The sequence below is a fragment of the Scyliorhinus torazame genome, chromosome 3, assembly GCF_047496885.1.
Source record: "Scyliorhinus torazame isolate Kashiwa2021f chromosome 3, sScyTor2.1, whole genome shotgun sequence".
In the NCBI taxonomy this organism is placed as follows: Eukaryota; Metazoa; Chordata; class Chondrichthyes; order Carcharhiniformes; family Scyliorhinidae; genus Scyliorhinus; species Scyliorhinus torazame.
The window spans coordinates 5,706,672-5,722,485 of NC_092709.1; the positions used below are offsets into that span (position 1 = coordinate 5,706,672).

At 54.0% G+C, this 15,814-nt stretch overlaps 1 protein-coding gene across 1 annotated transcript in view; it reads right to left on the bottom strand.

The window, feature by feature from the left end:
* LOC140408226 (broad substrate specificity ATP-binding cassette transporter ABCG2-like) overlaps positions 1-15,814 on the bottom strand; it is a 119,176-nt gene that overhangs the window by 48,625 nt on the left and 54,737 nt on the right. The window contains exon 9 of the mRNA XM_072495159.1: positions 773-832. Coding sequence (XP_072351260.1) covers positions 773-832 — 60 coding nt within the window. The remainder of the gene's footprint in view (positions 1-772; positions 833-15,814) is intronic.

Genomic DNA, 15,814 nt, shown 5'->3' on the forward strand with positions numbered 1-15,814 from the left:
GGTTATTTGTGAGATCTTGCTGTGCACACATTGCCAGCCAAGTACAGCAGAGGAACAGGCCCTCCGGCCCTCCAAGCCTGTGCCAACCATGCTGCCCGTCTAACCTAAAACCCCCTATACTTCTGGGGTGCGTATCCCTCTATTCCCATCCTATTCATGTATTTGTCAAGACGCCCCTTAAATGTCACCTATCGTCCCTGCTTCCACCACCTCCTCCGGCAGCGAGTTCCAGGCACCCACTACCCTCTCTGTAAAAAAACTTACCTCGTACATCTCCTCTAAACCTTGCCCCGCGCACCTTGAGAATGAAAATTGCTGATTGTCACAGGTAGGCTTCAAATGACATTACTGTGAAAAGCCCCTAGTCGCCACATTCCGGCGCCTGTTCGGGGAGGCTGGTACTGGTACCTTAAACCTATGTCCCCTAGTAATTGACCCCTCCACCCTGGGAAAAAGTTTCTGACTATCCACCCTGTCTATGCCCCTCATAATCTTGTCGATGGACAGTGACTACACTTCAAAAAGAACTTCATTGTCTACGAACACTTTGGTATATCCAGGCGCTATCTAAATGCAAGTACCATTGCATTTTCCCAGAGGAGGCAGTGGCAAAGACTTTATTTGGAGGCCGGGGGCGGGGGGGAGTTTTTGTGAAGGGTTTTGAACAGAGAGCAGTATCATTGGGACAGAACGGAGGGCCATTCTGAGCAGAGTCAGCTCGGCTGATGTGATCCACTATCGATACCCAAAAAACATGTTTACAATAACTTACCTTCCGTTTCCGAACTGAAACAGTGACGGGTCTCAGGGGTTGCGGGTAGCTTGGGAAAACCTGGAAGAAAGGTTCAGAATATAAGAAAACATGGCCGAGGAATGGCCATTGACCCGACGAATTCAATTCAAACTTTTGAAACTGAAGCTCAAGAAGCTGGGCGAGGGCTTTAGGGATTGTGGAGGCAGGAAGGGTACATGCCGTTGGAATACAGATCACCTGTAATCAGATTGAGTGGTGGAACAGGCTTTAGGGGATGAATGGCCTCTTCATTTACCTGTCTTCTGAATTCTGTCTGAGCTTCTCCCGAATAAACGTCTATTTCACCCATTCAACGTTCTCAAGAAAGACTAAGGAACGTTATCCGCTGCCTTCAAGGTGAATACATAATTCAATCCTACAACATGTTCAGGATTCACCTGATGAAGGAGCTGCTCTCCGTAAGCTAGTGATTCCAAACAAACCTGCTGCACTTTGACCTGATGTTGTAAAACTTCTTACTGTGCCCACTCCTGAAAGTAAAACCATGTTTCATGCGGCATTTAATTTTCTTTCTTCATTTTACCATTTGCACTGGAATATTCCACCAGCTCTTTGCAGGAGAGACTCATTAACTCAGTACGGACTGTATTGCGTGAGATTGTATTTCACACTCGCGTGGAAAGACTTCTCTGGTCTCGGGTCTCGATTGAGAACGGTTCAGTTTTTACAGAGACCGAGGAGATGAGGTCAAGGTGAAATTTAACAGCGGTGTTCACAGTTACGAAGGATTTTGAAAGTGCTTTCGCTGGCGGGAGGATGGGTAACCAGACAAAGATTTAAAACAACTTGCAAAAAATCCAGGGGGGGAAATGGGGAGATTTAAAAGAAAATGAAATGCAGCAAATTATGAAGATCTGCAAAGTGCTCATTGAAAGTGTGACGGACACAGATTCAAGAATAATTCAAAAGATTTATTGGATTAATACATAACAAGGAAAAAAATAATTCGGGGTTATGGTGAAGAGCAGGGGAAGGGGACTATGGGAAAACTCTTTTATAATCCAGCACAGACAGGGTGGACTGAATGGCCTCTTTCTGTGCCATTTCACTCGATCAGTACAAGGAAATGGAACACTTTGCATTTCATGTGCCGTCCTGCTTAAAGACTTTCAGGCCAGGTAAAGCTTGAGAACCATCCTCCAGCACCAATACGGCACTGTATCCACCCCGAGACCCATTCAGCACCAATACGCCACTGTATCCACCCCTAGACCCATTCAGCACGGCACTGTATCCAGCCGCAGATCCATACAGCACCAATACGGCACTGTATCCACCCACAGACCCATACAGCACCAATACGGCACTGTATCCACCCGCAGACCCATGCAGCACCAATACGGCACTGTATCCACCGCAGACCCATACAGCACCAAAACGGCACTGTATCCACCCCTAGACCCATTCAGCACCAATACGGCACTGTATCCACCCCTAGACCCATACGGCACCAATACAACACTGTATCCACCTCCCAGACCAATACGGCACTGTATCCACCACCCAGACCCATACAGCACCAATACGGCACTGGATCAACCCGCAGACCCATAGAGCACCAATACGGCATTGCATCCACCCCCAGACCCAGACAGCACCAGCATGGCACTGTATCCACCTCCCAGAACCAGACAGCACGAATACGGCACTGAATCCACCCGCAGACCCATACAGCACCAACACGGCACTGTATCAACCCATAGAGCACCAATACGGCACTGTATCCACCCCCAGACCCATACAGCACCAAAACGGCACTGTATCCACACCCAGACCCAGACAGCACCAATACGGCACTGTAACCACCCCCAGATCCATACAGCACCCATACGGAACTGTATCCACCCCCAGACCCATACAGCACCAATACGGCATTGTATCCACCCGCAGACCCATACAGCACCAATACAGCACAGTATCCACCTCCAGACCCATACAGCACCAATACGGCACTGTATCCACCTCCAGACCCATACAGCACCAGTACGGCACTGTATCCACCTCCAGACCCATACAGCACCAATACGTCACTGTATCAACCCCCAGACCCATACAGCACCAATACGGCACTGTATCTACCCCCAGACCCATACAGCACCAATACGGCACTGTATCCACCCCCAGACCCATACAGCACCAATACGGCACTGTATCAACCCCCAGACCCATACAGCACCAATTAGGCACTGTAACCAACCCCAGACCGACACAGTACCAATACAGCACTGTATCCACCCCCTGACCCATACGGCACTGTATCCACCCCCAGACCCATACAACACCAATACGGCACTGTATCCACCCCCAGACCCATACAGCACCAATACGGCACTGTATCCACCCGCAGACCAATACAGCACTGTATCCACCCCCAGACCCATACCACACCAATACGGCACTGTATCCACCCCCAGACCCATACAGCACCAATACGGCACTGTATCCACCCGCAGACCAATACAGCACTGTATCCACCCCCAGACCCATACCACACCAATACGACACTGTATCCACACACAGACCCATGCAGCACAAATACGGCACTGTATCCACCCCCAGACCCATACAGCACCAAGACGGCACTGTATCCACCCCCAGACCGATACTGCACCAATACAGCACTGTATCCACCCCAGACCCATGCAGCACCAATAGGCCACTGCATCCACCGGCAGACCCATACAGCACCAATACGGCACTGTGTCCACCCCCAGACCCAGACAGCACCAATACGGCACTGTATCCACACCCAGACCCATGCAGCACCAATACAGCACTGTATCCACCCCCAGACCCATACAGCACCAATACGGCACTGTATCCACCCCCAGACCCATACAGCACCAATACAGCACTGTATCCACCCCAGACCCATGCAGCACCAATAGGCCACTGCATCCACCGGCAGACCCATACAGCACCAATACGGCACTGTATCCACCCCCAGACCCAGACAGCACCAATACGGCACTGTATCCACACCCAGACCCATGCAGCACCAATACAGCACTGTATCCACCCCCAGACCCATACAGCACCAATACGGCACTGTATCCACCCGCAGACCCATAGAGCACCAACACAGCACTGTATCCAGACCCATACAGCACCAAGACGGCACTGTATCCACACCCAGACCCATGCAGCACCAATACGGCACTGTATCCACCCGCAGAAACATACAGCACCAATACGGCACTGTATCCACCCCCAGACCCATACAGCACCAATACGGCACTGTATCCACCCGCAGACCCATACAGCACCAAGACGGCACTGTATCCACCCGCAGACCCATAGAGCACCAATAGGCCACTGTATCCACCCCCAGACCCATGCAGCACCAATACGGCACTGTATCCACCCACAGACCCATACAGCACAAGTACGACACTGTATCCACCCCCAGACCCTTACAGCACCAATACGGCACTGTATCCACCCGCAGACCCATACAGCACCAAAACGGCACTGTATCCACCCGCAGACCCATAGAGCACCAATACAGCACTGTATCCACCCCCAGAACTATACAGCACCAATACGGCATTGTATCCACCTCCCAGACCCAGACAGCACGAATACGGCACTGTATCAACCCATAGAGCACCAATACGGCAGTGTATCCACCCCCAGACCCATACAGCACCAATACGGCACTGTATCCACACCCAGACCCATACAGCACCAATACGGCACTGTATCCACCCCCAGACCCATACAGCACCAATACGGCACTGTATCCACCCCCAGACCCAGACAGCACCAATACAGCACTGTATCCACCCCCAGACCCATACAGCACCAAGACGGCACTGTATCCACACGCAGACCCAGACAGCACCAATACGGCACTGTATGCACACCCAGACCCATACAGCACCAATACGGCACTGTATCCACCCCCAGACCCATGCAGCACCAATACGGCACTGTATGCACACCCAGACCCAAGCAGCACCAAGACGGCACTGTATTCACACACAGACCCATGCAGCACCAATACGGCACTGTATCCACCCGCAGAAACATACAGCACCAATACGGCACTGTATCCACCCCCAGACCCATAGAGCACCAACACAGCACTGTATCCACCACGCAGCACATATACGGCACTGTATCCACCCCCAGACCCATAGAGCACCAATACAGCACTGTATCCACCCCCAGACCGATACAGCACCAGTATGGCACTGCATCCTCCGGCAGACCCATACAGCACGAATACGGCACTGAATCCACCCGCAGACCCATACAGCACCAATACCGCACTGTATCCACCCTCAGACCCAGACAGCACCAATACAGCACTGTATCCACCCCCAGACCCATACAGCATCAATACAGCACTGTATCCACCCCCAGACCCATACAGCACCAATACAGCACTGTATCCACCCGCAGACCCATACAGCACTGTATCCACCCCCAGACCCAGACAGCACCAATACCGCACTGTATCAACCCCCAGACCCAGACAGCACCAATACCGCACTGTATCCACCCGCAGACCCATACAGCATCAATACAGCGCTGTAACCACCCGCAGACCAATACAGCACCAATACAGCACTATATCCACCCCCAGACCCATACAGCCCCAATACGGCACTGTATCCACCCCCCAGACCCATACAGCACCAATACGGCACAGTATGCAGCCGCAGACCCATACAGCACCAATACGGCACTGTATCCACCCGCAGTCCCATACAGCACCAATACGGCACTGTATCAACCCCCAGACCCATACAGCACCAATACGGCACTGTATCCACCCGCAGACCCATAGAGCACCAATACGGCACTGTATCCACCCCCCAGACCCATACAGCACCAATACGGCACTGTATCCACCCCCAGACCCATGCAGCACCAATACGGCACTGGATCCACACGCAGACCCAGACAGCACCAATACGGCACTGTATCCACCTCCCAGACCCATACAGCACCAATACGGCACTGTATCCACCTCCCAGACCCATACAGCACCAATACAGCACTGTATCCACCCGCAGATCCATGCAGCACCAATACGGCACTGTATCCACCCGCAGACACATACAGCACCAATACGGCACTGTGTCCACCACCAGAACCATACAGCACCAATACGGCACTGTATCCACCCCCAAACCCATACAGCACCAATACGGCACTGTATGCACCACCCAGACCCATACAGCACGAATACGGCACTGTATCCACCCCTAGACCCATACAGCACCAATACGGCACTGTATCAACCCGCAGACCCATAGAGCGCCAATACGGCATTGTATCCACCCCCAGACCCAGACAGCACCAGCATGGCACTGTATCCACCTCCCAGACCCAGACAGCACGAATATGGCACTGAATCCACCCGCAGACCCATACAGCACCAATACGGCACTGTATCAACCCATAGAGCACCAATACGGCACTGTATCCACCCCCAGACCCATACAGCACCAATAAGGCACTGTATCCACCCCCAGACCCATACAGCACCAGTACGACACTGTATCCACCCCCAGACCCAGACAGCACCAATACCGCACTGTATCAACCCCCAGACCCATACAGCACCAATACGGCACTGTATCCACCCCCAGACCCTGACAGCACCAACGCAGCACTGTATCCACCCCCAGACCCATACAGCACCAGTACGACACTGTATCCACCCCCAGACCCAGACAGCACCAATACCGCACTGTATCAACCCCCAGACCCATACAGCACCAATACGGCACTGTATCCAACCCCAGACCCAGACAGCACCAACACAGCACTGTATCCACCCCCAGACCCTTACAGCACCAATACGACATTGTATCCACCCCCAGACCCATACAGCACCAATACGACACTGTATCCACCCCCAGACCCATACAGCACCAGTACGACACTGTATCCACCCCCAGACCCAGACAGCACCAATACCGCACTGTATCAACCCCCAGACCCATACAGCACCAGTACGACACTGTATCCACCCCCAGACCCAGACAGCACCAATACGGCACTGTATCCACCCCCCAGACCCATACAGCACCAATACGGCACTGTATGCAGCCGCACCCATACAGCAGCAATAAGGCATTGGATCCACCCCCAGACCAATACAGCACGGCAACCACACCCAGACCCATGCAGCACCAATACTGCAATATATCCACCGCAGACCCATACAGCACCAATACGGCATGGCATCCACACCCAGACCCATGCAGCACCAATACAGCACTGTATCCACCCGCAGTCCCATACAGCACCAATCCGGCAGTGTATCCACCTCCCAGATCCATACAGCACCAATACGGCACTGTATCCACCCCCCAGACCCATACAGCACCAATACGGCACTGTATGCAGCCGCACCCATACAGCAGCAATAAGGCATTGGATCCACCCCCAGACCAATACAGCACGGCAACCACACCCAGACCCATGCAGCACCAATACTGCAATATATCCACCGCAGACCCATACAGCACCAATACGGCATGGCATCCACACCCAGACCCATGCAGCACCAATACAGCACTGTATCCACCCGCAGTCCCATACAGCACCAATCCGGCAGTGTATCCACCTCCCAGATCCATACAGCACCAATACAGCACTGTATCCACCCACCGACCCATACAACACAAATACGGCACTGTATCCACCCCCAGACCCATACAGCACCAGTACAGCACTGTATCCTCCCACAGACCCATACAGCACGAATACGGCACTGTATCCACCCCCAGACCCATACAACACGAATACGGCACTGTATCCACCCACAGACCCATACAGCACCAATACTGCACCTTATCCACCCCCTGACCCATATAACACCGATACTGCACTCTAACCACCCGAAAACCCATACAGCACCAATACAGCACTGTATCCACCCGCAGACCCATACAGCACCAATACAGCACTGTATCCACCCCCAGACCCGTACAGCACCAATACGGCACTGTATCCACCCGAAGACTCATTCAGCACCAATACAGCACTGTATCCACCCCCAGACCCGTACAGCACCAATACGGCACGGCATCCACACCCAAACCCATGCAGCACCAATACGGCACTGTATCCACCCGAAAACCCATACAGCACCAATACAGCACTGTATCCACCCGAAGACTCATTCAGCACCAATACAGCACTGTATCCACCCCCAGACCCATACAGCACCAATACGGCACGGCATCCACACCCAAACCCATGCAGCACCAATATGGCACTGTATCCACCCCCAGACCCATACAGCACCAATATGGCACGGTATCCACACGAACACCCATATAGCACCAATACGGCACTGTATCCACCCGAAGACCCATTCAGCACCAATACAGCACTGTATCCACCCGAAGACCCATACAGCACCAATACGGCACTGTATCCACCCGCAGACCCATAGAGCACGAATAAAGCACTGTATCCACACACAGACCCATACAGCACCAATAGGCCACTGTATCCACCCCCAGACCCATACAGCACCAATATGGCACTGTATCCACCCACAGACCCGTACAGCACCAATACGGCACTGTATCCACCCGCAGACCCATACAGCGCCAATACGGCACTGTATCCACCCGCAGACCCATACAGCGCCAATACGGCACTGTATCCACCCGCAGACCCATACAGCGCCAATACGGCACTGTATCCACCCGCAGACCCATACAGCGCCAATACGGCACTGTATCCACCCGCAGACCCATACAGCGCCAATACAGCACTGTATCCACCCACAGACCCATACAGCACCAATAGGCCACTGTATCCACCCCCAGACCCATACCGCACCAATACGGCACTGTATCCACCCGCAGACCCATACAGCACCAATAAGGCACTGTATCCACCTCCCAGACCCATACAGCACCAATACAGCACTGTATCCACCCCCAGACCCATACCGCACCAATACGGCACTGTATCCACCCGCAGACCCATACAGCACCAATAAGGCACTGTATCCACCTCCCAGACCCATACAGCAGCAATAGGCCACTGTATCCACCCGCAGACCCATACAGCACCAATACAGCACTGTATCCACCCGCAGACCCATAGAGCACGAATAAAGCACTGTATCCACCCACAGACCCATACAGCACCAAGACGGCACTGTATCCACCCGCAGACCCATAGAGCACCAATAGGCCACTGTATCCACCCCCAGACCCATGCAGCACCAATACGGCACTGTATCCACCCACAGACCCATACAGCACAAGTACGACACTGTATCCACCCCCAGACCCTTACAGCACCAATACGGCACTGTATCCACCCGCAGACCCATACAGCACCAAAACGGCACTGTATCCACCCGCAGACCATACAGCACCAATACGGCACTGTATCAACCCGCAGACCCATAGAGCACCAATACAGCACTGTATCCACCCCCAGAACTATACAGCACCAATACGGCATTGTATCCACCTCCCAGACCCAGACAGCACGAATACGGCACTGTATCAACCCATAGAGCACCAATACGGCAGTGTATCCACCCCCAGACCCATACAGCACCAATACGGCACTGTATCCACACCCAGACCCATACAGCACCAATACGGCACTGTATCCACCCCCAGACCCATACAGCACCAATACGGCACTGTATCCACCCCCAGACCCAGACAGCACCAATACAGCACTGTATCCACCCCCAGACCCATACAGCACCAAGACGGCACTGTATCCACACGCAGACCCAGACAGCACCAATACGGCACTGTATGCACACCCAGACCCATACAGCACCAATACGGCACTGTATCCACCCCCAGACCCATGCAGCACCAATACGGCACTGTATGCACACCCAGACCCAAGCAGCACCAAGACGGCACTGTATTCACACACAGACCCATGCAGCACCAATACGGCACTGTATCCACCCGCAGAAACATACAGCACCAATACGGCACTGTATCCACCCCCAGACCCATAGAGCACCAACACAGCACTGTATCCACCACGCAGCACATATACGGCACTGTATCCACCCCCAGACCCATAGAGCACCAATACAGCACTGTATCCACCCCCAGACCGATACAGCACCAGTATGGCACTGCATCCTCCGGCAGACCCATACAGCACGAATACGGCACTGAATCCACCCGCAGACCCATACAGCACCAATACCGCACTGTATCCACCCTCAGACCCAGACAGCACCAATACAGCACTGTATCCACCCCCAGACCCATACAGCATCAATACAGCACTGTATCCACCCCCAGACCCATACAGCACCAATACAGCACTGTATCCACCCGCAGACCCATACAGCACTGTATCCACCCCCAGACCCAGACAGCACCAATACCGCACTGTATCAACCCCCAGACCCAGACAGCACCAATACCGCACTGTATCCACCCGCAGACCCATACAGCATCAATACAGCGCTGTAACCACCCGCAGACCAATACAGCACCAATACAGCACTATATCCACCCCCAGACCCATACAGCCCCAATACGGCACTGTATCCACCCCCCAGACCCATACAGCACCAATACGGCACAGTATGCAGCCGCAGACCCATACAGCACCAATACGGCACTGTATCCACCCGCAGTCCCATACAGCACCAATACGGCACTGTATCAACCCCCAGACCCATACAGCACCAATACGGCACTGTATCCACCCGCAGACCCATAGAGCACCAATACGGCACTGTATCCACCCCCCAGACCCATACAGCACCAATACGGCACTGTATCCACCCCCAGACCCATGCAGCACCAATACGGCACTGGATCCACACGCAGACCCAGACAGCACCAATACGGCACTGTATCCACCTCCCAGACCCATACAGCACCAATACGGCACTGTATCCACCTCCCAGACCCATACAGCACCAATACAGCACTGTATCCACCCGCAGATCCATGCAGCACCAATACGGCACTGTATCCACCCGCAGACACATACAGCACCAATACGGCACTGTGTCCACCACCAGAACCATACAGCACCAATACGGCACTGTATCCACCCCCAAACCCATACAGCACCAATACGGCACTGTATGCACCACCCAGACCCATACAGCACGAATACGGCACTGTATCCACCCCTAGACCCATACAGCACCAATACGGCACTGTATCAACCCGCAGACCCATAGAGCGCCAATACGGCATTGTATCCACCCCCAGACCCAGACAGCACCAGCATGGCACTGTATCCACCTCCCAGACCCAGACAGCACGAATATGGCACTGAATCCACCCGCAGACCCATACAGCACCAATACGGCACTGTATCAACCCATAGAGCACCAATACGGCACTGTATCCACCCCCAGACCCATACAGCACCAATAAGGCACTGTATCCACCCCCAGACCCATACAGCACCAGTACGACACTGTATCCACCCCCAGACCCAGACAGCACCAATACCGCACTGTATCAACCCCCAGACCCATACAGCACCAATACGGCACTGTATCCACCCCCAGACCCTGACAGCACCAACGCAGCACTGTATCCACCCCCAGACCCATACAGCACCAGTACGACACTGTATCCACCCCCAGACCCAGACAGCACCAATACCGCACTGTATCAACCCCCAGACCCATACAGCACCAATACGGCACTGTATCCAACCCCAGACCCAGACAGCACCAACACAGCACTGTATCCACCCCCAGACCCTTACAGCACCAATACGACATTGTATCCACCCCCAGACCCATACAGCACCAATACGACACTGTATCCACCCCCAGACCCATACAGCACCAGTACGACACTGTATCCACCCCCAGACCCAGACAGCACCAATACCGCACTGTATCAACCCCCAGACCCATACAGCACCAGTACGACACTGTATCCACCCCCAGACCCAGACAGCACCAATACGGCACTGTATCCACCCCCAGACCCAGACAGCACCAATAAAGCACTGTATCCACCCCCCAGACCCATACAGCACCAATACGGCACTGTATGCAGCCGCACCCATACAGCAGCAATAAGGCATTGGATCCACCCCCAGACCAATACAGCACGGCAACCACACCCAGACCCATGCAGCACCAATACTGCAATATATCCACCGCAGACCCATACAGCACCAATACGGCATGGCATCCACACCCAGACCCATGCAGCACCAATACAGCACTGTATCCACCCGCAGTCCCATACAGCACCAATCCGGCAGTGTATCCACCTCCCAGATCCATACAGCACCAATACAGCACTGTATCCACCCACCGACCCATACAACACGAATACGGCACTGTATCCACCCCCAGACCCATACAGCACCAGTACAGCACTGTATCCTCCCACAGACCCATACAGCACGAATACGGCACTGTATCCACCCCCAGACCCATACAACACGAATACGGCACTGTATCCACCCACAGACCCATACAGCACCAATACTGCACCTTATCCACCCCCTGACCCATATAACACCGATACTGCACTCTAACCACCCGAAAACCCATACAGCACCAATACAGCACTGTATCCACCCGCAGACCCATACAGCACCAATACAGCACTGTATCCACCCCCAGACCCGTACAGCACCAATACGGCACTGTATCCACCCGAAGACTCATTCAGCACCAATACAGCACTGTATCCACCCCCAGACCCGTACAGCACCAATACGGCACGGCATCCACACCCAAACCCATGCAGCACCAATACGGCACTGTATCCACCCGAAAACCCATACAGCACCAATACAGCACTGTATCCACCCGAAGACTCATTCAGCACCAATACAGCACTGTATCCACCCCCAGACCCATACAGCACCAATACGGCACGGCATCCACACCCAAACCCATGCAGCACCAATATGGCACTGTATCCACCCCCAGACCCATACAGCACCAATATGGCACGGTATCCACACGAACACCCATATAGCACCAATACGGCACTGTATCCACCCGAAGACCCATTCAGCACCAATACAGCACTGTATCCATCCGAAGACCCATACAGCACCAATACGGCACTGTATCCACCCGCAGACCCATAGAGCACGAATAAAGCACTGTATCCACACACAGACCCATACAGCACCAATAGGCCACTGTATCCACCCCCAGACAAATACAGCACCAATATGGCACTGTATCCACCCACAGACCCGTACAGCACCAATACGGCACTGTATCCACCCGCAGACCCATACAGCGCCAATACGGCACTGTATCCACCCGCAGACCCATACAGCGCCAATACGGCACTGTATCCACCCGCAGACCCATACAGCGCCAATACGGCACTGTATCCACCCGCAGACCCATACAGCGCCAATACGGCACTGTATCCACCCGCAGACCCATACAGCGCCAATACAGCACTGTATCCACCCACAGACCCATACAGCACCAATAGGCCACTGTATCCACCCCCAGACCCATACCGCACCAATACGGCACTGTATCCACCCGCAGACCCATACAGCACCAATAAGGCACTGTATCCACCTCCCAGACCCATACAGCACCAATACAGCACTGTATCCACCCCCAGACCCATACCGCACCAATACGGCACTGTATCCACCCGCAGACCCATACAGCACCAATAAGGCACTGTATCCACCTCCCAGACCCATACAGCAGCAATAGGCCACTGTATCCACCCGCAGACCCATACAGCACCAATACAGCACTGTATCCACCCGCAGACCCATAGAGCACGAATAAAGCACTGTATCCACCCACAGACCCATACAGCACCAATACGGCACTGTATCCACCCCCAGACCCAGACAGCACCAATACGGCACTGTATCCACCCCCAGACCCATACAGCACCAATACGGAACTGTATCTACCCGCAGACCCAGACAGCACGAATACGGCACTGTATCAACCCATAGAGCACCAATACGGCAGTGTATCCACCCCCAGACCCATACAGCACCAATACGGCACTGTATCCACACCCAGAACCATACAGCACCAATACGGCACTGTATCCACCCCCAGACCCATACAGCACCAATACGGCACTGTATCCACCCCCAGACCCAGACAGCACCAATACAGCACTGTATCCACCCCCAGACCCATACAGCACCAATACGGCACTGTATCCACCCCCAGTCCCAGACAGCACCAATACGGCACTGTATCCACCCCCAGACCCATACAGCACCAATACGGCACTGTATCCACCCCCAGACCCAGACAGCACCAATACGGCATTGCATCCACCCCCAGACCCATACAGCACCAATACGGCACTGTATCCACCTCCAGACCCATACAGCACCAATATGGCACTGTATCCACCCCCAGACCCATGCAGCACCAATACGGCACTGTATCCACACGCAGACCCAGACAGCACCAATACAGCACTGTATCCACCCCCAGACCCATACAGCACCAATACGGCACTGTATCCACCCCCAGACCCATGCAGCACCAATACGGCACTGTATCCACACCCAGACCCATGCAGCACCAAGACGGCACTGTACCCACACACAGACCCATGCAGCACCAATACGGCACTGTATCCACCCGCAGAAACATACAGCACCAATACGGCACTGTATCCACCCCCAGACCCATAGAGCACCAATACAGCACTGTATCCACCCCCAGACCCATGCAGCACCAATAGGCCACTGTATCCACCCCCAGACCCATGCAGCACCAATACGGCACTGTATCCACCCCCAGACCCATGCAGCACCAATACAGCACTGTATCCACCCACAGACCCATACAGCACCAATAGGCCACTGTATCCACGCGCAGAACCATACAGCACCAATAAAGCACTGTGTCCACCCCCAGACCCATACAGCACCAATACGTCACTGTATCCACCCCCAGACCCAGACAGCACCAATACACCACTGTATCCACCCCCAGACCCATGCAGCACCAATACGGCACTGTATCCACCCCCAGACCCATGCAGCACCAATAGGCCACTGTATCCACGCGCAGAACCATACAGCACCAATAAAGCACTGTGTCCACCCCCAGACCCATACAGCACCAATACGGCATTGTATCCACCCCCTGACCCAGACAGCACCAATACGGCACTGTACCCACCCCCAGACCCATACAGCACCAATACAGCACTGTATCCACCCGCAGACCCATACAGCACCAGTACGACACTGTATCCACCCCCAGACCCAGACAGCACCAATACCGCACTGTATCAACCCCCAGACCCATACAGCACCAATACGGCACTGTATCCACCCGCAGACACATACAGCATCAATACAGCGCTGTAACCACCCGCAGACCAATACAGCACCAATAAGGCACTGTATCCACCCGCAGACCCATACAACACCAATACGGCACTGTATCCACCCCCAGACCCAGACAGCACCAATACCGCACTGTATCAACCCCCAGACCAATACAGCACCAATACGGCACTGTATCCACCCGCAGACCCATACAGCACCAATACGGCACTGTATCCACCCCCCAGACCCATACAGCACCAATACGGCACTGTATGCAGCCGCAGACCCATACAGCACCAATACGGCATTGCATCCACCCCCAGACCCATACAGCACGAATACGGCACTGTAACAACCCCCAGACCCATGCAGCACCAATACGGCACTGTATCCACCCGCAGACACATACAGCACCAATATGGCACTGTGTCCACCACCAGAACCATACAGCACCAATACGGCACTGTATCCACCCCCAAACCCATACAGCACCAATACGGCACTGTATCCACCCGCAGACCCATACAGCACCAATACGGCACTGTATGCACCAACCAGACCCATACAGCACGAATACGGCACTGTATCCACCCCTAGACCCATACAGCACCAATACGGCACTGTATCAACCCGCAGACCCATAGAGCGCCAATACGGCATTGTATCCACCCCCAGACCCAGACAGCACCAGCATGGCACTGTATCCACCTCCCAGACCCAGACAGCACGAATATGGCACTG